At 37.2% G+C, this 21091-nt stretch overlaps 1 protein-coding gene and 1 long non-coding RNA gene across 2 annotated transcripts in view; one reads left to right on the plus strand and one right to left on the minus strand.

Moving 5' to 3' along the window:
* LOC134737037 (uncharacterized) overlaps positions 1 to 7744 on the minus strand; it is a 106037-nt gene extending 98293 nt beyond the window's left edge. The window contains exon 1 of the long non-coding RNA XR_010121585.1: positions 7622 to 7744. This is a non-coding gene — a long non-coding RNA (uncharacterized lncRNA). The remainder of the gene's footprint in view (positions 1 to 7621) is intronic.
* A 32-nt stretch (positions 7745 to 7776) lies between these two features.
* Positions 7777 to 19438, plus strand: LSM8 (LSM8 homolog, U6 small nuclear RNA associated). The gene is made up of 4 exons (XM_055283793.2): positions 7777 to 7951; positions 9356 to 9396; positions 11945 to 12072; positions 15567 to 19438. The coding sequence occupies exons 1-4, from the start codon at positions 7921 to 7923 to the stop codon at positions 15655 to 15657; spliced, it is 291 nt and encodes a 96-aa protein (XP_055139768.1). The 5' UTR covers positions 7777 to 7920; the 3' UTR covers positions 15658 to 19438.
* Positions 19439 to 21091: the final 1653 nt, after the last annotated feature.

Genomic DNA, 21091 nt, shown 5'->3' on the forward strand with positions numbered 1-21091 from the left:
TTCCTTCTAATTTCTGAAAAAGTCTACATACAATAGCAACGACGTATCCATGGATATGCACTGATCATATGTACATATAAACTCAAAATTTTGTCCTTTGAGTAGAACAGTTACTTTTATTATTAACTATTGTAAGAAGCACTGAACTAGAATCCAAGAGGCCTTGATTGTAGGCTCTACTACGTAACCCTAAAAGAGTCACTGAACTTATTTGGGATTCAGTTTCCTAATCCACATGACACAGAATGTAAATTTGAAAATTCCTAGGTTCCCTTTTAGCTCTAAATATCTGTGATCCATAGTCTGAAAGAAAAAGGGTGGAGGTGGGAGAGTCATTCTGATTTGTTACAAAAATGAAACAAAACTTATATAACGAGAATTTATCAAAAATAAGGGAAAGCCTTGATATTTTTTCTGCCCCATGTTTTTAATTTAAATTTTTTTTTAATATTTAGGGGGTACAACTGCAGCTTTCTTACATGCATATAGGAAATCTGGGCTTTTAGTGCACCCATCACCTGAGTAGTGAGCGTTGCACCCAATAAGTAATTTTCAACCCTTATTCGCTCCCCATGTGTTTTAATGTAATTTCAGGCATTTGCTTTCCATTGGTCACTCAAGGTTATTTATGTTTAGCTTTTGTCAATGTAATTCTTATACTTCACTCTCACTATTCTATTTACATTTCTATACCTTCTTACATTATTCATCTCTCATTGCCTAACCTCAGTATTTTCCTCCAAAAAAAAAAAAAAAAATCAATAAATTAGCTTTGCTCTACCTTGCCATACAATGTCTGCAACAAGTCCAAATCAATCTATTTCTTCTGTGTGGATTATAACATTAAGGAATGAATTGAATTCAGACTGAAGATCCTAGTGACCTAAGTAATTTCTGATACCAATATTATTTTCCAATTTTGGCATGCAAAAATTCAGTGGAAATGACAGTATAATTTTACCTGTATTGCAATGCAAGCTGCTAAAGACAATTTTTAAAAGCCAAGCAAAACAATAAAAAAGAAAAGTAAATGTACTCAGCTTAAAATAAAGTTCCCTAATCTGGTTCACTATAGTGATAACACACACATGGTAATTTATTTTTTAAAAAAAGACATTGAAAAATGATCAGGTGTGGGTGCTCCATTTGGATTAGTCATATGCTGTATGTGCTATTTAAATAAAGCTGCCTAAGTTATACGAATTCAAGTACCCTTCTAGGGCAAAGTCAGAGGTGGAAGAACTGCCTACCTAAAGTATTACTTGGTGCTAAAGGACAGTATGAACCACAGAAGGAGATACGTAAAACGGGGACAGGATGGCGTTATTTAAATTCCAGATTCTCAGTGGAATACTAACATAGTCTGTTATGCTACAGTACTGTCTTTTTTATTTTTGAGACAGAGTCTAGCTCTGTCACCCAGGCTGGAGTGCAGTGAGAAGATCTTGGCTTACTGCAATCTTTGCCTCCTGGTCTCAAGGAATCCTCCCACTTCAGCCTCCTGAGTAGCTGGGACTACAGGTGCGCATCATCATGCCTGGCTAATTTTTTGTAGAGACAGGATTTTACCACATTGCCCAGGCTGGTATGGAACTCCTGAGCTCGAGTAATCCTCCTGCCTTGGCCTCCCAAAGTGCTGGGGTTAAAGGCATGAGCCACTACACCCAGCCGAGTACTGTTTTTTATAGCACACATGAGGTCACATGAGATTGTTAAATAGGAGAGTAATGTTAGAATAATAAGGAAAGTGGGTTGGTTCATACATAACTTTTCATAGCACTTTAATGCTTTGTAGTACAAAGACACAATAGCTGAATTACAAGTATTGCACTTAGTTTTGCGATTGAACCAGGCCTGGGGGAATATAGCACTCAAACGATAACCTTTCACGGTGTGGGACCCCATTCTTCCCTGGGCTTGGTTCAGCCATATGCACCATTTTGATAGTGCTTATTTTGCAGCTCCCTCACATCTTTGGGCAAAAGCGACATCAGACAATGAGTCAGAGCCATCCATCTCCGGCAACTCTACATTTCCTGCAAAGTTTGCAACTGCTTCTCCATCTGCTACTTCTGATGATCTCCTGCCTTTGTTTCCATCACTCATCAGTGTCTACCCTTCTGTAAACTGTCATTCTTTAAGCAACCTTCAACTTTTTTAAAAAGGTAAAACTCTTTAAGTTAATATAACATTGCTTTATTTGTTAGGAGTTTTACATGTCCTTCTAAATGAACTACTATTTTCATTTCAGTTGTGTCTGTTAACACTACGGTTCAGTGGTTGCCAGATTTTGTTGTGTATTAGTTAACTACGGATGTTTTAGAATACTGAGGCCCAGCTGAACCTCATTCCATTTAATTCAGAATGTCTTGAGTGTGGGAGCCAGCTATCAGTTTTTAAAGATCACATCAGTAAGTAGAAAGTTTGGGAACCACCGCTCAGTTGTTCAGAGTTTGAGAGGGCTTTCTCCGACTTATTTTTTCCTTAGGCTCTTATTTTAAGTGAGCCATTTTCTTAAAATGTGAAGATTTTCAGGAATGTATTATACACAGCATATTACAGACAGAACGTTTTGTCATTTTTTGGCTTCTGCTGTGGTCTGGATACCGGTGTCCTCCAAAATTCATATGTTGGAACCTAATATCCAGTATGATAGCATTAAGAGATGGGGTCTTTTGGGAAGTAAGTCATAAGGGCTCTGCCCTCATGAACAGGATTAGTGCCCTTACTGAAGAGGTTGAATGGAGCTGCCTTGCCCCCTTCTGCCATGTGAGGATGCAGCAAGAAAGTGTCATATATAAGAAATAGGCCCTTAGACACAGAATCTACTGTTGCTTTGATCTTGGATTTCTCAGCCTCCAGAACTGTTAAAAATAATTTTTTGTTGTTTATAAATTACCAAATCTAATGTATTTTGTTATAGCAGCCCAAACAGTTTCCAAAATAAAAATAATGTAAAGGGAGAGCAGGATTTGGGGAGTAAAAAATGGCTGGTAAAAAAAAAAAATTTTTTTCTTTTGCTTTTTGAGACTAGTCTTAGTCTATCGGCCCAGGCTGGAGTGCAGCAGCATGATCACGGCTCACTGGGCCTAAGTGATCCTCCCACTGCAGACTCCCAAGTAGCTGTGAATACAGGTGTGGGCCACCACGTGCAGCTAATTTTTGTATTTTTAGTAGAGCTGGGTTTTCCCCATGTTTCCCAGGTTGGTCTTGACCTCCTGGGCTCAAGCAATGTGCCCACCTTGGCCTCCCAAAATGCTGGGAATACAAGTGTGAGCCACTGCACCTGGTCTAAAAATTTTAATAATAAAAATCAATTTTAAAAATACCATAAACAATGCATAAAAGCATACGTAAGTATTTATTAATATATATTGCCCTTTATGAGGTGAAACAGAGGGCCTCCTGAGATATACTGGTTCTCCAGATCTTTAAGGTAAAGTATATGCCCATTTAAGTATCACCTGTACGTTCTGTGGCCTCGCCATTGGCTAGTGAGCAAAGTGTATCATGTTTACACGGTTCTACAGATTGGCCCCATCTACTTTGTTAACAAGCAGTCTTGCCTTTTCCTGTGTCTCCCTAATACTGCTAACCTCTGATTCACCAACTGCCATTACCATGCCACCTAGGATTTGCTGTCTGCCTCATTTCTTTTTTTTCGTTTTTAGATAGGGTTTCACTCTATTGCTCAAGCTGGAGGGCAGTAGCTCCAACATGACTCTCTGCAGCCTCAACCTCCCTGGCTCAAGCTATCCTCCTGCCTCAACCTCCCAAGTAGCTGGCACTACATGTGCATGACACCAAGCTCAGCTAATTTTTTTTTTTTTTTTTTGGTGGAGATAGGGTTTTGCCATTTTGCCCAGGCTAGCCTCAAACTCGTGGACTCAAGCAATCTTCCTACCTCAGGCTCCCATAGTGCTGAAATGACACATGTGAGCCACTGGGTCTGGCCTCATCACCTTTCTTAAGCTCTGTCTTTAAATCACATTTTTTTCTGCCTCTCCATTCTTTTATTACTTATTAACCTCTTTGAGCACAGAATATGCCTCTCCATTCTTCCTGCTACAAATCAGAAACGCATACCTGAACTCCTGTTGGACTTTTTATCTTCAGTTTTTACCTCCGCTAAATATTAATGTCAGGACCAAGAGTGATGATTCACGCCTGTAATCCCAGCACTTTGGGAGGCCGACGTGGGTGGATCACCTGAGGTTGGGATTTTGAGACCAGCCTGGCCAACATGGTGAAACCCTATCTCTACTAAACATACAAAAATTAGCCAGGCGTGGTGGTGCATGTCTGTAATCCCAGCTACTTGGGAGGCTGAGGCAGGAGAATCGCTTGAACCCGGGAGGCAGAGGTTGCAGTGAGCCGAGATTGCACCACTGCTCTCCAGCCTGGGTAACAAAACGAGACTCTATCTCAAAAAAAGAAAAAAGAAAAAAGAAAAAAATTAATGTCAGGTCATTTTTCTAAAGTGTATTTGCACTTCTTCTCAAGCACTGATTTAAGTCTTACCTTTTTTGTAAAACCTTCTAAGATTCGAACTCATATCCATCTTTCCCTTCCTTAAGCACTTAAAATGTGCACAGCTGAATCTGTCCAATCATAAAAAATGGCCGTGAACAAAACACCGTATTGGAATAAGCTTTGAGACTTAAAAAAAAAAAAAAAAAAGGTTATTTATGGTATAGTCTATGTCCTTGAATAACAGTGAGTACTCATTATATATCAGGCTCTTCAAGTACTACTTTTAGTTCCTCAACAATTAGATGTAGTTTTGTGTAGTTTTCCCTATTTTACAGATGGGGAAACAGGCACAGAAGGTTAAGTATGCTCAAAGTCACACAAATAAAAATTCAGGTAGTTCATGAGTCAGTGTTCTTAATAATGATCCTAAACTGCTTCTCAATTAACAAATCACTTATATTTGATCTTTTCCATCCCTTAAGTAATGGAGTTAAATCTACCTGTCTTTATTACCCTAAATGAAAAAAATAAGTAAAGCACTTTGTAATTTATAGTGTTAAATGAAGACTATCAATTACCTTTATTTGTAATTTGGAATATTCATTTTTTTCATGCAATAATTATTTCATTTTTATAAGTAAAGGTCTGTAACTATTGAGGAATTTCCTTGTAAGTAGAGATGCATGATCTACTTATGTCCTTTTCTGCCTAGGAGAACTCTAGTTAGATCTATTCAATATATATTACTGATTGGTTAACACCTTTGCAACTTGTAGGGAAGTAAAGCATAAACGCAAAAAAGCAAATAAAAGTTCTCATCACATAGGTTAAAAATATTGTTTTATTTAAAAAATTGCTATGGTGATAGTTTTCCATAAACTATTCAGAGAAGGGCAAATTCAGTTTCCTCGGATTCTACTAGAAGTCTGATCCTTTAGGTTAATGTTTTCTGCTCAAGATTTAGATTCAGAAGTAATGGAATAAAATTATCTATTACAAGCATACTTTAGTTGATACTTTATCAGTGATATAATGTCATTTAAATGAGCATTACTTTCAGAGATTTTGACTTAAGGGGCAAGTTGCACTGTTAACTCTTAATTTTTTAGTAGTCAGATGTTTATATGTATCAGTTTTCCCTTGTTGGAGCTTTAACGTAATTCTCCTTTATGAGATGCTAAGCTCTCTACATTCATGTACTCCCAAGGGTACATGGCTAATATAGATAAATCACATATGTAGTGTTTGCATCCAGATATAATTCATTTTTTGTCTTAATAAACGGACTTTTATTTATCCATAGGCTTTCTCGCTACATCTGTGATCCTTACAGACTACAGAAAATATAGCGGTTTTAAGACACATGTAAAAAAAGTTTCCAGCCAAAGAGATTTTGTGATGCTCTATAAACACAGTTCATCTGTTATTTATCTGGCATATTAATTTAATGACAACTACACAGGGCCATAGACTTACAAAAGCACACTCTAAGGGATGAAAAGCCATAGGGAGTATTCATTTCTTTTTTTTTTTTTTTTTTATTTGAGATGGAGTATCGCTCTGTCGTCCAGGCTGGAGTGCAGTGGCACGATCTCCGCTCACTGCAACCTTCACCTCCCAGGTTCTAGTGGTTCTCCTGCCTCAGCCTCCCTAGTATCTGGGACTACAGGCACCCGCCACCACGCCAGTTAATTTTTGTATTTTAGTAGAGACAGGGTTTCACCATGTTGGCCAGGATGGTGTTATCTACTGACCTCGTGATCCGCCCGCCTCGGCCTCCCAAAGTGCTGGGATTACAGGTATGAGCCACTGCACCTGGCCTCATTTTTATAAGATCACACAGAGATCAGTTTTCGTTTTGTTTTTGAGATGGAGTTTCGCTCTTGTCGCCCAGGCTGGGGTGGAATGGCCTGAGCTCAGCTCACTGTAACCTCCGCCTCCCGGGTTGAAGCAATTCTCCTGCCTCAGCCTCCAGAGTAGCTGGGATTACAGGAACGCACCAACACGCCCAGCAATTTTTTTTTTTTTTTTTTTAACAAAACTCCTAACACCTCGTTAATCATTAATTAGTTTTTGGGTTTTGGTTCAACACCTAACATCTGCAAATTACACAATTATCTTTGTTCTTTCATTTGTGGAAGACACTTTCATTTGTTACCCTGAGAATATGAGACATTCACAATCTAATTCCTGACTACATTTGATTTCAAACAGATCGGAATAAGTTCCAGAATATAAAATATTAACTATTTGGGAGTATCTTGTGGGTATGCTCTAATTAAGAAATGCTTCCTTTTCCGAGGAAAACTGCTGACATTACAAGAGTTATTCCAAAGCCACAATTCTTAATACATGTTTAACTGAAATCATAAAGATATTTTGTAAAAAAGGGAAATCGCTCCTGCTGGTGTTTTGTGTATAAATCTCTTTCTAACTTCAAGCTCTCTCAAGTTAGGGCACCACAGTAAATAAAGCGGGAACAGTATCACATTGGGAAATAAATATCTGAAATGATACCTATGGCACTATCTAAGGAAACTGAGGCCCAGAAGAATTGAAGTGACCTGTGCAATGACACCAATTTGTTAGCAGAGCCAAGATTAGAACCAAGTTTGGTGCCTTCCTGCATCAGTCCTTTCTCGGTGATGCAGCAGCCTTTTACTTACTAATTTCACCCTGGAGAAAGGTAGACCATCCTGGCGTGGCAGAAGCGTGGACATTCGTTTTCTAAGGGATGGTCACACACCTTTGTCTATTTGCATTTAGTTTCTTTAAAAAGTAAAAACACCTCCATTTTGGAACACTTTTAAAGACAAAAGCAGAACATACGAACGTGCATTTCATTGTCGAGTTCTTAAGAGGCGTACACCGTTTGGTTATAACGTGCGCAACTCTGTCCCGGGCAACTGGACTTATTTTTAGTGTTATTTTCGGCTTCTGCTGCAGAAAACTAGGGATTTAACTACCCCCACCTGCATTTCACACAACAGCACTCGTCTCTCTCCTTCACTCCTAATAAAAACACCTTATCTCGTTTCTTCCTGCCTGCTCTACCTTGTCTCAACATTTTCTCTTGTTAACTTCCACCACACTGCCTTCTACTCGGATTGGAAACCCACTCTCCCCCAACTTCTGTCTCATACCCCACCTTCAGGAATCGTCTTCCTTTTTTCCGCCTCTCGTTCGCTTTTGTCTTACGCGGCTTCCGGAACACGGCCCAGAATTACAGCGAAAACACACTGCGCACGCGCACTCTCTCGTCACCGCCGGCTTCTCTTTGGTTGGCCGGTTCGTCCCAATTTCCGACTCGCCCGGCTGCGGAGCAGCAACTCTCACGATATTTGCTGCGGCCCGCAGGCGCGAGCCGCTGCCGGGTTCTGGCGCGTCCTTTCGGTTCTGCTTGTCGCCGGCACCGCTGCGTTACCCGGAACTGCCGGGCCGAGCAGCATGACGTCCGCTTTGGAGAACTACATCAACCGTATCCTCAAGCTGGCCGCCGCGGGCGCGAGCCGGGGTCGCGGAGAGGCCGCCGGTCTGAGATCGGTGGGAGGTTGGGAGGCTCGGCCGCGGCGGGATCCTGGGGGCGGGCGAGGAGATGAGGACCCCGGAAAGACCCAGAGTTCGCCGGCCGCGCCTCGAGCCTTCCAGCTGCTGCGGGCCCAGGGGTCCTTTCCATTTTGCCTGCAAAAGCCAAATGAAAACCCAGTGTGATTATTCCGAACTTTTCTCTCTTAAAAAATATACGCTCTTGATTCTTCCTTACTATTTCCCTATGGCATTAGTGTTAAAAGTTTGTGAATAAGATGAACAGTCGTCCTGGCGGCGACAACAGTTTTGCACGTCTATGTACTTGTTTTATTCACATAATTTGCTCGTTCGAGGATAGCAAAAAGCTAAACGATGGTTCACAGACTGTTTCTGTCCGTTTACCACTTGAAGTCCCAACTTGTTGGTAGAATGAAAAAAATGCTTGCTGTTATAATGGATTATAGTGAGGAGCAAGTAACAACCCCATGGGAAGTCTTAAAATAGACTTTACAAGTGTTACCATTTTAAAGTCTCAGGACAAAAACACTACGTTAAGCTCAGGTAAAAACTGGGTGACAAAAATTAAATACCGAATGCTTTTAATGATGCAGGCGTTATTGGTACCTTGTGACACTGCTTATATAGTTTCTTTACTTTTGAATTACAGAAGCCTGTCCTGGAAGACAGTTTTTTAACATGCTGGAAAATCGTCCAACATCGATTAATTTAGTACTCATCCAATTTTTATTTTAGAAATAAACAGGCCTAAGAAACGAAATATCCTCCCCGAAATAATAGATTGGTAACATTCCTAGTAGAAAAGTGTCAAAAATCCAGGACATTTTGAGATAGGATACACCGATCACATACAGAAAGAGGTTTTCTTTTTCTATTTTTTCCCTTTTTTAATCATGTAATTATCACAAAGACAAAAACAGAAGCTTTTTTTAAGTTTTTTTTTTTTTCTTTTTTTGAGTCGAGGGTCTCACTCTGTTGCCCAGGCTGGAGTGCAGTGGCTTGATCATGGCTCAATGCAACCTTGAACTCCTGAACTCAAGCAATCCTCCTGCCTCTGCCTCTGCCTCTGCCTCCTGAGTAGCTGGGACTATAGGTCACCAGGCCAGGGTAATAGAGATGGGGGTATCGCTGTGTTGCCCTAGCTAGTCTCACCTCAAGTGATCCTCCTGCCTTGGCGTCCCAAAAACTGAACGTTTTTATGTAGTGAACGTAGTGGCTGTGTTGAATACTTTACCTAGTTGTCATATTTTTTCTAATAATTCAAATGATTACCTTGCCAGAGTCTGTTTTCAATTTGCATTCCCTAAGAAACAGTTTCCTTGATTCAGTTAATCAGGAACTGTTGCCGTTATTACATCGGATGGGAGAATGATTGTGGTAAGTCTTCGGAATTTTCATTCTCTGCTTTCCTGTAGGTTTATTGGTTGCAAGTTTTATGTGAAACCTCTAATCTGTAATGCCTAGACAGCACATTACACCTGTAGTGCAATTTTATTATAATTCTGCCCTTTATCACTTTGCTGTCAATCCACGTTTTCCTCACTAATAAACATTGTGTGTTACCTACAAGGCTTCTATGAGCTAGAATAATAAGATTCTGCCCTCAGAGAGCTCCTAGTCTGTAGACCTTTATTAAACTTACTTTTCTTCTTCCATTTTTATTTCCTTCCCATTCAGCACCACATGAATCAGAATTTTTTGAAATTTTGCATATGCTTAGTAACTTTTTAATGATTTAGATACTATTAATATCTAGATGTCAACATTTAAGGCTTGTATACAATCTTTGATTTTAGGTTGTGTGACATGTCTTCTGTAGGACACATTATGATGATTGACTCAATATATACACATATATATGTAAAATTGGCTTGTTCCTTGAAGTTGTTTCTCCCTTACTAATTTATGTCATATAACTAAGATAAAACGTTCCTGTGGTGATACTTGTATTTGGAATTTGATCTGAGGAATTCATCTCAAGATTTTTGGGTACTTGATTATTTCTTCACTTACAATTCATACTCTGAATGCGTTCAAAAGAATTTTAAGGCTACTAAACTTTCTCTATTTTCTAACCTTACCTAGTTTCTTTAAATAATTTGATCCCTTATTTTTCCATTCTTCAGTTTTGCTTTTGTTCATTTTCTTTTTAAGCCTTGTGATTTTTTTTTTTTCACTGGGTCCTTAGTGACTATTATTAGTCAAAGTTCTAGCTTTGCCATTTACTAAATTTATATCATGTGCCAGGTGCATATGTGTTACATTATTTAATGTACAGTACAACCTTGTGAAGAATAAGTACCCCTGTATTCTAGATTAGGAAACAGGTTCAGAGAAGGTGACTCACTTTCTCAGAGTCACAAGGGTAGCAACTGACAGAACCAAACTGGGATTTAAATTTGGTTTGACATCAAAGCCAAGGCCAGTTGCCTGGCTTCTTTCTTAAGAAAGCAATGATGTTTGCTTAGGCACCTCACATTGTATTGTTTCAAATATGGACAGTTTAACATATTTTAATCTCAACACTTCAGGAAGCCTATTGCTATTAATAGATATTTGTATTTTTTTTTAATTTGGTGAAAACCTTAAGTTTAAATTTTCTTATTTTTGTTAACAGGGTAGATAGTAAACTGGGAAATTATTTTTAATTTTAAAGAAGAAGGAAAGTGATAAAAAGAGCATCTTAAGTTCTAAAGTTCAATAGTTCTGTATTTCTTTGACACATAATTTATTTGATGGGATAATGTGTAAAATTAAGTCAAGAAGTTATGGATGGGTGTTTATGATAACTATTTGCTAACTAGTTCAATAAATACTCCATATTTTTTTCTCTTCCAAGTTATAGATTTCATTCTCATTTTATTTCATTCTCATTTTATATATTTTGACTTTCAGAAGATAAAACAGTTTAAGAGCTTGAGAGATTTAACCATCAAAATCAGTGTTAGTTGATATTTCTTCAGAAACTTGAATACCATGTGAGTTACTCTGTTATGCTAGACCCATGTCTTCTTTTATTCAATACTAAGCTTTCATAAAACTCCCCCTGATTATTTCCTTCAAGTTCTGGTTTTAATTAGTATAGTCACATTTGTATCTACCTTACTGGGAGAATTAAACAATAAATCCATTTGATACACATTAAACAATACATGTGAGACACACAGAACACTGGTAACTAGTATGTACTCAATAGGTGTTACATGTAACTACTAGTTAAATTTTTAGTATATTTATGGGACTGATTTGAATCTGAAATATGGCAAATTATGTTTACTTGTGTAGAATAGTATAGAATGTTACGGTTTAGTGGTCTGGCTCAGGAGCTAGCCTTTTGTGGTTCACCTCCTGGCTCTGCCACTTACTACCCATGTGACCATAAGACACACCATTCTGTGCCTCAGTTTCTTCTTTGAAATGGGGCTAATTATAGTATTAAAGGGTAGAGATGAGTTGCGATAATGTGTACGGTGTGTTTAGCACACTGCCTAGTGCTGGTATATAGCATATAGTGATACTATTACATTGCTGTAGTTGGTATGTATGGTTCTTCCTTATGTATATTTGCCTATCATTTTCCCTTAAATCTCCTTTGTTTTAGTTTATACCTTTAGCTGCTGGTCTACATAAGCTTTTATGCTACTTACTTGGAGATACTCACATTAGTACATAGATGTCCTTTGTAACTGCCGTCAACTCTGCATATGAGTGAGATGTGCGGTGCAGGTCCCCCCACCCCAGCCAAATAACCAAGAGGTAAATTGTGTACCCTCGAATACTGTTGGTTATAAAAAAGGCATTTTATTTGCCATTGTATAGGTACTTGTATTGGAATACCTGGCAACTGAAATGACTATGAGGTTGAATTTACACTTTCAGGTAAACCCAAATATTTCTCTTTTTCTCCTGAATATTTTCTTTACAGGGAACACTGAAAGGTTTTGACCAGACCATTAATTTGATTTTGGATGAAAGCCATGAACGAGTATTCAGCTCTTCACAGGGGGTAGAGCAAGTGGTACTAGGATTATACATTGTAAGAGGTGACAACGTGTAAGTAAAATATATCTGTTAAAATTATAAATGATACTGCCTTACTTTATGGAGAAGAGGTTTTCCCCAAAATACCCTACTGTGTTGTCCATACATAGTTAGTAGAATCTTGCATTCATTTCTTTCGTAAATATAGCTTTTCTTATGTTTGTGTAAAGTAAGGCACATCTATATGTTTTATGTCAACACCTCTTTAGGTTTCAACCAAAGCTGTCTCTCTACAAATTAAACTTTTACCTGAGATTTGCCCATTTTTCTACTAGTTAAGTAGCCTGGGTAGAGTCCAGAAAAGGCTCTGCCTTATATTAAATACTTCAGTAAAGAGGCTTCTTAAAACGTTCTTACAAATACCCAGAATTTTAGAGGAACATATTTCTAGAGTCCAAGGCCAAAGTTTGAAAAATGGTTTTGAAATCTCTGATTTGAACAATATTAATTCATGCTCAATAACATAGGTGTATTTATAAATAAGTACTTACTCGTTATTCATTTTCTTTTAATTTTTTAGTATCATTGACACAGTTAAGATGTCCCTGTGGCTTCAGTTTACTTGGGACAGACAGATATAAAAGTTTAAGAGTAATTGGCCGGGCGTGATGCCTGTAATCCCAGCACTTTGGGAGTCCGAGGCAAGTGGATCAGGTCAGGAGTTAAAGACCAGCCTCGCCAACATGGCAAAACTCTGTCTCTACTAAAAATACAAAAATTAGCCAGGCTTGGTGGCATGCGCCTGTAGTTCCAGCTACTTGGGAGGCTGAGGTGGGAGAATCACTTGAACCCAGGAGGTGGAAGTTGCAGTGAGCCGAGATCACGCCACTGCACTCCAGCCTGGGTGACAGATTGAGACACCTTCTCAAAAAAAAAAAAAAAAAAAAAAAAAAGGGCCAGGCACAGTGGTTCACACATGTAATCCCAGCACTTTGGGAGGCAGAGGTGGGTGGATCACTTGAGGTCAGGAGTTCGAGACCAGCTTGGCCAACATGGTGAAACCGCGTCTTTACTAAAAATATAAAAAAAATTAGCCAGGCGTGGTGGTGCAAGCCTGTAATCCCAGTTACTCGGGAGGCTGAGTCAGGAGAATTTGCCTAGGAGGCGGAAGTTGCAGTGAGCCAAGATCGCAGCACTGCATTCCAGCCTGGGCAACAAGAGCAAAAGAGAAAAGAAAAGTGGCTGATTTGGTTCGCATGCCATGGCTCATGCCTATAATCTCAGCACTTTGAGAGGCCGAGGTAGGTGGATCACTTGAGCCCAGGAGTTCAAGACCAGCCTGGCCAGCATAGTGAAACCCCGTCTGTCCTAAAAATACAAAAATTAGCCTGGTGTGGTGGTGCATGCCTGTAATCCCAGCTACTTGGGAGGCTGAGGCAGGAGAATTTCTTGAACCTGGTAGATGGAGGTTGCAGTGAGCCGAGGTCACGCCTTTGCACTCCAGCCTGGGCAAAAAGAGTGAAACTCCATCTTGAAAAAAAAGAAAAGTGGCTGATGTGACAGAGGAACTGAATTTTAAATTTTATATAATTGTAATTAATTTTGATAGTTACATGTGGCCAGTATTAGTATAGTTACACAGGCTAGAAGAATGCCAAATCAATTTTCTAGTGAGTACTACACTGAATCAAAATATAGTTGGAAAGAAGCAAAAGACACATTAGCAATTTTAAGCTAGATACATTAACAAATTCTAGGGTACTAACTGTCCCCTGGAATAACTTAAAAAATGCAGGAATAATTTACTCATTTAAGTTGTTTATGTTAGCATCACCTTTAGATGAATAAATAATTTGATCTGTAATCAAAAATCAAGAGTTTATAAAATATTTTAGAGATGACTTTTAGGTGGAGTTACAAGGTGAGCTGTAAGTAAATGAGAGAGAGGCAGAGCAGATAGGGCCCAGGTCTCTGGATCAGAACAACACTGTTTATATTGGAGCTGTGCATAATAATTGATTTTAAGATTTCTCCTACTTAAAACAATTTTTTTTTTCTTGAACTTCAGTGAAAAAAGTGGTGTGCTAGAGCCAGCTTGTACTGGCTCATGAAAGCAGATTGTTATATTTTAAGGAATTTTACAAGCTAGTTAATTGATGTCTTGTTACTAGCTTGAAATTGGCCATGGTGGGAGTGTTTGCACAATGGATATTAGTAAATGCTGCAAATCAGGCTCCGGCTCTTTTTCCAGAGAGCTGGTTTTTAAACATTTATCAGCATTTCCCTGCTTACCATAGGGATTTTAAGTGATACTGAATATTTAAGAGTGGAATTGAGGCCTTTAGTTTGAGAAAACTTAGTTCATTCTGCCAGAGTTTGATATTTTTCATTTATTAGATGACTTAAGACTTTATATACTTTAAAGCAAAATTTGGCAAATCCCTTATTACTAGTATTTGTCTTTAGAATTTGGCCAGGCACAGTGGCTCACACCTGTTGTCCCAGCACTTTGGGAGGCCGAGGCTGGCGAATTACTGGAGGTCAGGAGTTCGAGACCTGCCTAGCCAACATGGTGAAACCCTGTCTCTACTAAAAATACAAAAATTAGCCGGGTGGGGTGTGGTGGCATGCGCCTGTAATCCCAGCTACTCGGGAGGCTGAAGCATGAGAATTGCTTGAACCTGGGAAGCAGAGGTTGGAGTGAGTCGAGATCGTGCCACTGCACTCCAGCCTGCGCAACAAGAGCAAAACTCTCTCAAAAAAAAAAAAAAAATTTACTCTCTTTAAAACCAAACAAATGTAAACCCAACCAATACTTTTTAAAAATAATATTTCATAGACATCTTGTGGTCTGAGTGATAACATTGAATATTTCCAGTTAGAGGGCTATGGGTTGGTTATCTAGCATGGTATTAATGAATTTAAAGTTATAGATACTATGTTTGTGTTGAACAAGAAAAAATTTTCTAGCTTTACCTGAGCCAATCACATCAAAAAATGATTTGTTAGATACCAAAGTACTTGTTCCTACTATTATTTTTGTATATGAAGAACTGGCTTTAGATTTAACTGAAAACTTAGGAAAACAATCTAATAGCTGTTATCTATATCATTGATTTAATTCATCAGAGTTACTCAAATAATTGATACTTTTACTTGCTAATTATTTTAGGAGTGATTTTGTGAAATTTATTTTTAATACAGTCCTAGAATTGAATTGAAATATGATTTGGAAGTTTGAGGGTTTTTTTACTGTATCGATCCCTGTGTGTCTGTTTCCTTTAAAGATTCATGATACAATCACTATGTACAATATGTCCTTTAATATTGGTTCCTGTAATAATGTGCCTTCAAATTATTTCTTGAGTTTTGTGACTTAAATATGCAGTTCACTGACTCATGCCAATGTTGTTTGCTTTTTACCTTAATTAGTTCTTTTTACTATGCTGTCTCAGTTTTATATTTTGGAAGAATGGTACTCAGTGCTTTGATTTGATTAGTAAGATTTTTGAAACACATGTAAATTTATTTCAGAAATGTGATTGTTTTAACTCTGACTTTTTTAGTGCAGTCATTGGAGAAATTGATGAAGAAACAGATTCTGCGCTTGATTTGGGGAATATTCGAGCAGAACCTTTAAATTCTGTAGCACACTGAGGAAAAACTACATACTTGGACATCTGTAAATCTTTGTACAGAAACTGATTATTCTGAGGATGATATATGGAATTTTTATGAATGTGTAACTGGATTTTGACTCCTTATTGATTCATTGTAATAAGTAAATTAAAATATTTCTACATTTTATTGACAAAAAAACTTTTTTTTTTGCCTAAATATAAGTTTGGTAGCTTGGTTTCTTTTTTTTATTAAATAGTGTGAAAATATAATGGTCATTTTGAAAACTTTTAGAAAAAAGTAGTACTTTTTGATACTTTAGTATTTATGGAAACTAGTGGAAAAGAGAAATTAGTGTGCTATATAAATCAGGCATTCAAATAACAGTAGTACAGGATATATGTGTTTTCTTTCCCTGATATTTAGGAAAATCACAGGAAGGTAAATCTTTCCTGGAGTTAATCTGAATCATCGGCATTTATCCGATTCCACTGGTGGTAGTTTGCTAGTGCTTCTAAAAGTTGCTCCCTAGCACTGAGAGGTGTGGGTAGGTAAAAATGTGTTTGCTTGAGAAAAGGAAAAATGCTAACAAGGTTTTAATAGATTGGCCAAAAATTCCAACTTGAATATTAAGAATGACTAGGAATGGTAGAATTGACAGAGATGATTGGTAAAGTCTCTTGATGCCCAGTTGGTTAGGTATGAAAGTAATATGAACACATTAATGTTGAATTTTACAGACAGTATATTATCTGAAAAAAATTGATTCCACGTAGTCTTCAATTTTTAATTTTTAAGAATTGGAGAATTTCTAATATTAAAGTTAGTTTATAAATGTGAGTAAATAAACTCTAAGTTTATATTGAAGTAGTGCTAGGTATTATTGTCAGCAGTTTTCCATGCATCATTATCCATAAACCTGATTTCAGAAGACGTCAACTTAGTTTTTTAAACAATTGATAGAAACAATGTTGTAAGTAGTGTTTAGATATTCAGGCTAGTCCATAAAATTTCTGATCAACTCATGTGTAGGCCCAAGTGTGTATCTTCGTGATGAGAAGAACATAGAAAAATATTTACATCCTTGTAATTGAAACAAATTTAAATAGTTTCTTTGTTTTGTGTTTATCAAAGTGCTTAAAAATAGTAGTTGGCAAACTTTTTCTATGAAGATCCAGGTAGTCTTTTAGGCTTTGAAGGCCATATGGTCTCTGTCACAGCTACTCACCTCTGCTATTGTGGCATACAAATGACCATAGATAATACATAAATGAATAGTGGCTGTCTTCTAGTAAAACTTCATTTATAAAAAGGATTGGGCTTGAAGGCATAGTTGCTGACCCTTGGCTTAATACAAGTTCAATAAGAAAAAATGAACAATTTGTATAAATTCTGGAATAGATCCTTATAGAGAGTTTAGAGGTAGGTTTCATTCATATTGTAAAATATATTAAACTCCATACTTTATATACATACATTAAACTCCAACATATTATTAAACATAATAGCTTTTTGGGGGAGGCAAATATCTTCACTCAAATCAGCCTTGTAAGGGGAGAAGCACTATTCCCTAGAATTATTTGGTTGATGTTAAGGGCTGTCTCTGGGAGAATTAGAGAAGTTAGCTAGTGTTGGCTATTCATAAGTCTTTGGCTTTTGTAGTATAATGTTTTATAATCAATTTATTAATAAAATCATGGAAAGTGGGTAAGGCAAACAGGCAAATTTAGGGACTGTGAATGAAATATTTTAGTACATGGCATTTTTAATTGGTAAAGTAATTCCAAAAATTAGAGTACACATCATTCAGTTGCTAAGAAAAATGCATTCTAACAGTACAAATGAAGTCCAGAGTCAGATCTTTTCTCAAAATACTTGGCATATCAAAACAAATTACACATAAACAAGTAAATAAAAACCAGTCCTGTCCCTCATGATAATGAGTTTCTAATGTGATGTATTCTTGCAATCTGAAACACCTTATAAAGCTGTATTTTCCTGATTGATGTTGGAAAAAGCATTCCTAAAATGTGAATTATTGTTTTTATGAATAGTTATGGAGGATGTGATGATAATATGCCACATGATCTATGTAATTCTTTATTCCTGGATACAAGCACATGGTGGACTTCTTATGCTCACGACGATTAAAATTGGATTTATTTTTGCATGAGAATTGTAAGGGAGCCACAACCATGAGTAGTAACATAATTAATATATGCTGTCAAGATTTTGTATTTAATGAGACATTTATTCTATAATCAGTTCTTATTTATAAAGAGGCTCAAATCAATTTCAACCTGTAATTACCTCTGTGCTTTGTGACTCAGGCACAATCTAAACCCAGCTTAATGAATCAAAGAGATGTTTCTTGGTAAGATATTTTCATTAAAGTTATTTGGAAAGGGCAATTAACTGCAAAAGGGACTTTTTTTTTTTTTTAACTGACAAGATACTATCTAAAATAATAGTTTAAAATAACATTGCTTTTAAGTCAAAGCACTTTGGTAACTTGGCCTCACATGCTGACAGTTTTGGCTTAAATATTACAAATCTTGATCCCAGAAGAGCAAGAGAGAAAGTTTTACTAATATTTGCTTAAACATCCTGTTTAACAACTTTGTAACATCCTTCTGAATTTTTAAGCTAATAATGTGAGATATAAGTATGATAAAAACAACTTTTAAACGGTATTTAATGCAAATACAGAATAACGATGTCAACATTTTCCTCAGCCGTGTAACCTGAGATTCATCATGTGAATGAGAAAGTGAAGTCCCTTTATAATGGCACGTCAACCAGACAGTTTAGTAGCCAGGGTTGTAAGGCAGCTCTTAACTGACAGTATAGTTAGTATGTTCTGGGCCTTCATCTTCAAAATTAGTAGGTAGCATTTATTGAGTGCATATCATGTGCCAGGCCTGATGCCGAGTGCTTACAGTGATCATTTTATATATGGGAAAATTGAGGCTAAGCAGGGTCAAGTGCCTTATAAGAAGTAGCACTAGTAAGTAACAGTGCTCAAATTCAACTAGGTCTTTCAGCTCTTTATACAATATTGCTGTTATCAGAAAGTATAGTCTCAAAATCTGCTATCAAGCATCTGTCAGAAGCCTGATGAGAAATACTCAGATGATCTAACGCAGTTCCCAAACCTGCATTGTGGGCCATTTTCATTACAATTACCTAAGGTGCTTTAAAAATTTTCTTGGGCCCTACTCATTGTTGTGGTTCAGCAGCTGTGTAATGGAGCAAAAAGGAATAGTCACTAAACAGTGAAGGAAAGTGTGGTGGAATTATTAAAAGACCTAGTACTTATGTGCTGAGATGAGTCTCTAACCCCACAGAATTGAATTCAATCACAGGATCTTAAGATAAGGATAATAACATCTATCTTCTTGGGTTGTAAAAAGTAACATTAGGCTGCATTTTAAACATTTGGTATGATTTTGAGGACATAACGGTAAACAGCCATTTAATACTATTCCAGGTAGTCAAAGGCCAATGTATAAAAGTTACAAATACAGGTCTTGTCAGCTTAGCTTTTTAAGCGTCTGTCCCACTGACTACCATATCTCTACAAGAGAATAGATGAATTCAGGTTATGTGGGAAGTATGTGTAAGTTTACACTATTTTAACAAATGTACAATAAAATTTGTTTCTATGTCAGCATATACTCTTGACTCAAGGAGTTTGAAAGTGTAAACTCAAAGGTCTTTCACATGTAAGAGGAACCTCTCCATTCTGTACTTGTATAGTCATCACCTCATTATATAGATTTATTTTTATTAAATTTTACTTATTTTGGGTTTAAAAAAACTTGGGCTGTGAATCTGTTTTAAGTCATGGGCAAATTTGATAAAAATTCCTTTCTGTCTACATGTAATACTGAAAAAAATGTTGATGGTAAAGCTATCTCCATTTAGATTGATACCCATTAAATAGCATAGTGCTCCCATGAAACTAGCGACAAATTAATTTAATTGTGAGATATCTAGTACTTATGCTCCATCCTGTTTATAGGGATTATTGATGTGAGATTTGGTCAGATGCTGTGATGTGATCTTCATTCCTATGTATAGTGGGAAACTATGAGACCAGCTTGGTCTTCGTAAATCGATGCTGCCTCCTAGTGGACATTGCTTTCTTTTCTACCTGTCCACAAACTTCAAAAAAAACAGATTTTTGGAATTTTGTCAGGGACACTTATCAAGCCATTAATACATGCCAGGCAGTGCGCTCAAAGCTGTGGATAAGCCAGGGAACAGTATTCTTGTCCTTGTGAAGCTTCTATCTGTATCTACCTCAGCCAAATCATCTTGACTCAGATTTACTGTCGAAGGTCGTGTTATTTAATCAGATTCTTTCAGTATTCTAGGATATAATTTATGGGTTCTGGATTCATTCAAAACAACTAGAAATAGTCTTTTTAAAATGAATATAATTCAAATCAATTATTTTCCCCATCTATTTTTTTTTTCTTTTAAGATTGCTAAGTCTGTAGGTTGCATAATTCTAAGGATAAAGGCGAAATAGGACTTCACCAGGAGAATTTGTTTCATTAGTTAACAGTATGCCATCTTCTGCCCACTGGCATCATTTGGGGAATGAAGGAGCTGAGAATTGTTCTTCCAGATATCTTTCAGAAGTCTTCTTGGTTTTGGCATTAAGTTTTTTTTAAACTCAATTTTTGTGTTAGTTTTTTGTTATGCCTTTTTATTTCCTTCTTTTTTTAATGTTTCTTTTTTTTTTTTAAAGCCCTTTAATTTTTATTTATTTATTTATTTTTGAGACAAGTCTTACTCTTTCAGCCAGGCTGGAGTGCAGTGGTGCGATCTTGGCTCACTGCAACCTCCACCTCCTGGGTTCAAGTGATTCCCCTGCCTTAGCCTCCTGAGTAGCTGGGACTACAGGCATGTGCCACCACACGTGGCTAATTTTGTATTGTAGTAGAGACGGGGTTTCATCATGTTGACCAGGATGGTCTTGATCTGATCTCGTGATCTGCCCGCCTCGGCCTCCCTAAGTGCTGGAATTACAGGCATGAACCACTGCGCCCAGCCAAAGTCTTTTTATTTTACAGAGTATTACTTGTCAGAAATGGCACAGATCAAGCATTGCTACAACTATATCAAATTCTCATCAATGTCCCTACAATGATATGATATACTTTCTCTCTTTAGGGTAATGTTCAATAATACTGTATATATTTTGCTTTTATGTAGGCTTTTTTTTTTCACATATAGTGGCTTTACAAATGCCATATAATTAGTATGGTACCAAATTGTTATTACATTTGAAATATGTTAAAAAGAATCCAGGAGTCAGGGTGGGTGGGAGACATCTCCAGGGCACACAATACATTGTGTCTTGTATTAAAAACTAGTGTGCGTTGGGGTGGGGAACAGGCAGGAAACTAATGTGTTTCTGTTTGATATATGAAAATATGCACAAGCTATCTTATGTTTCATC

This window comes from Symphalangus syndactylus, chromosome 6, assembly GCF_028878055.3.
Source record: "Symphalangus syndactylus isolate Jambi chromosome 6, NHGRI_mSymSyn1-v2.1_pri, whole genome shotgun sequence".
Lineage (NCBI taxonomy): Eukaryota > Metazoa > Chordata > Mammalia > Primates > Hylobatidae > Symphalangus > Symphalangus syndactylus.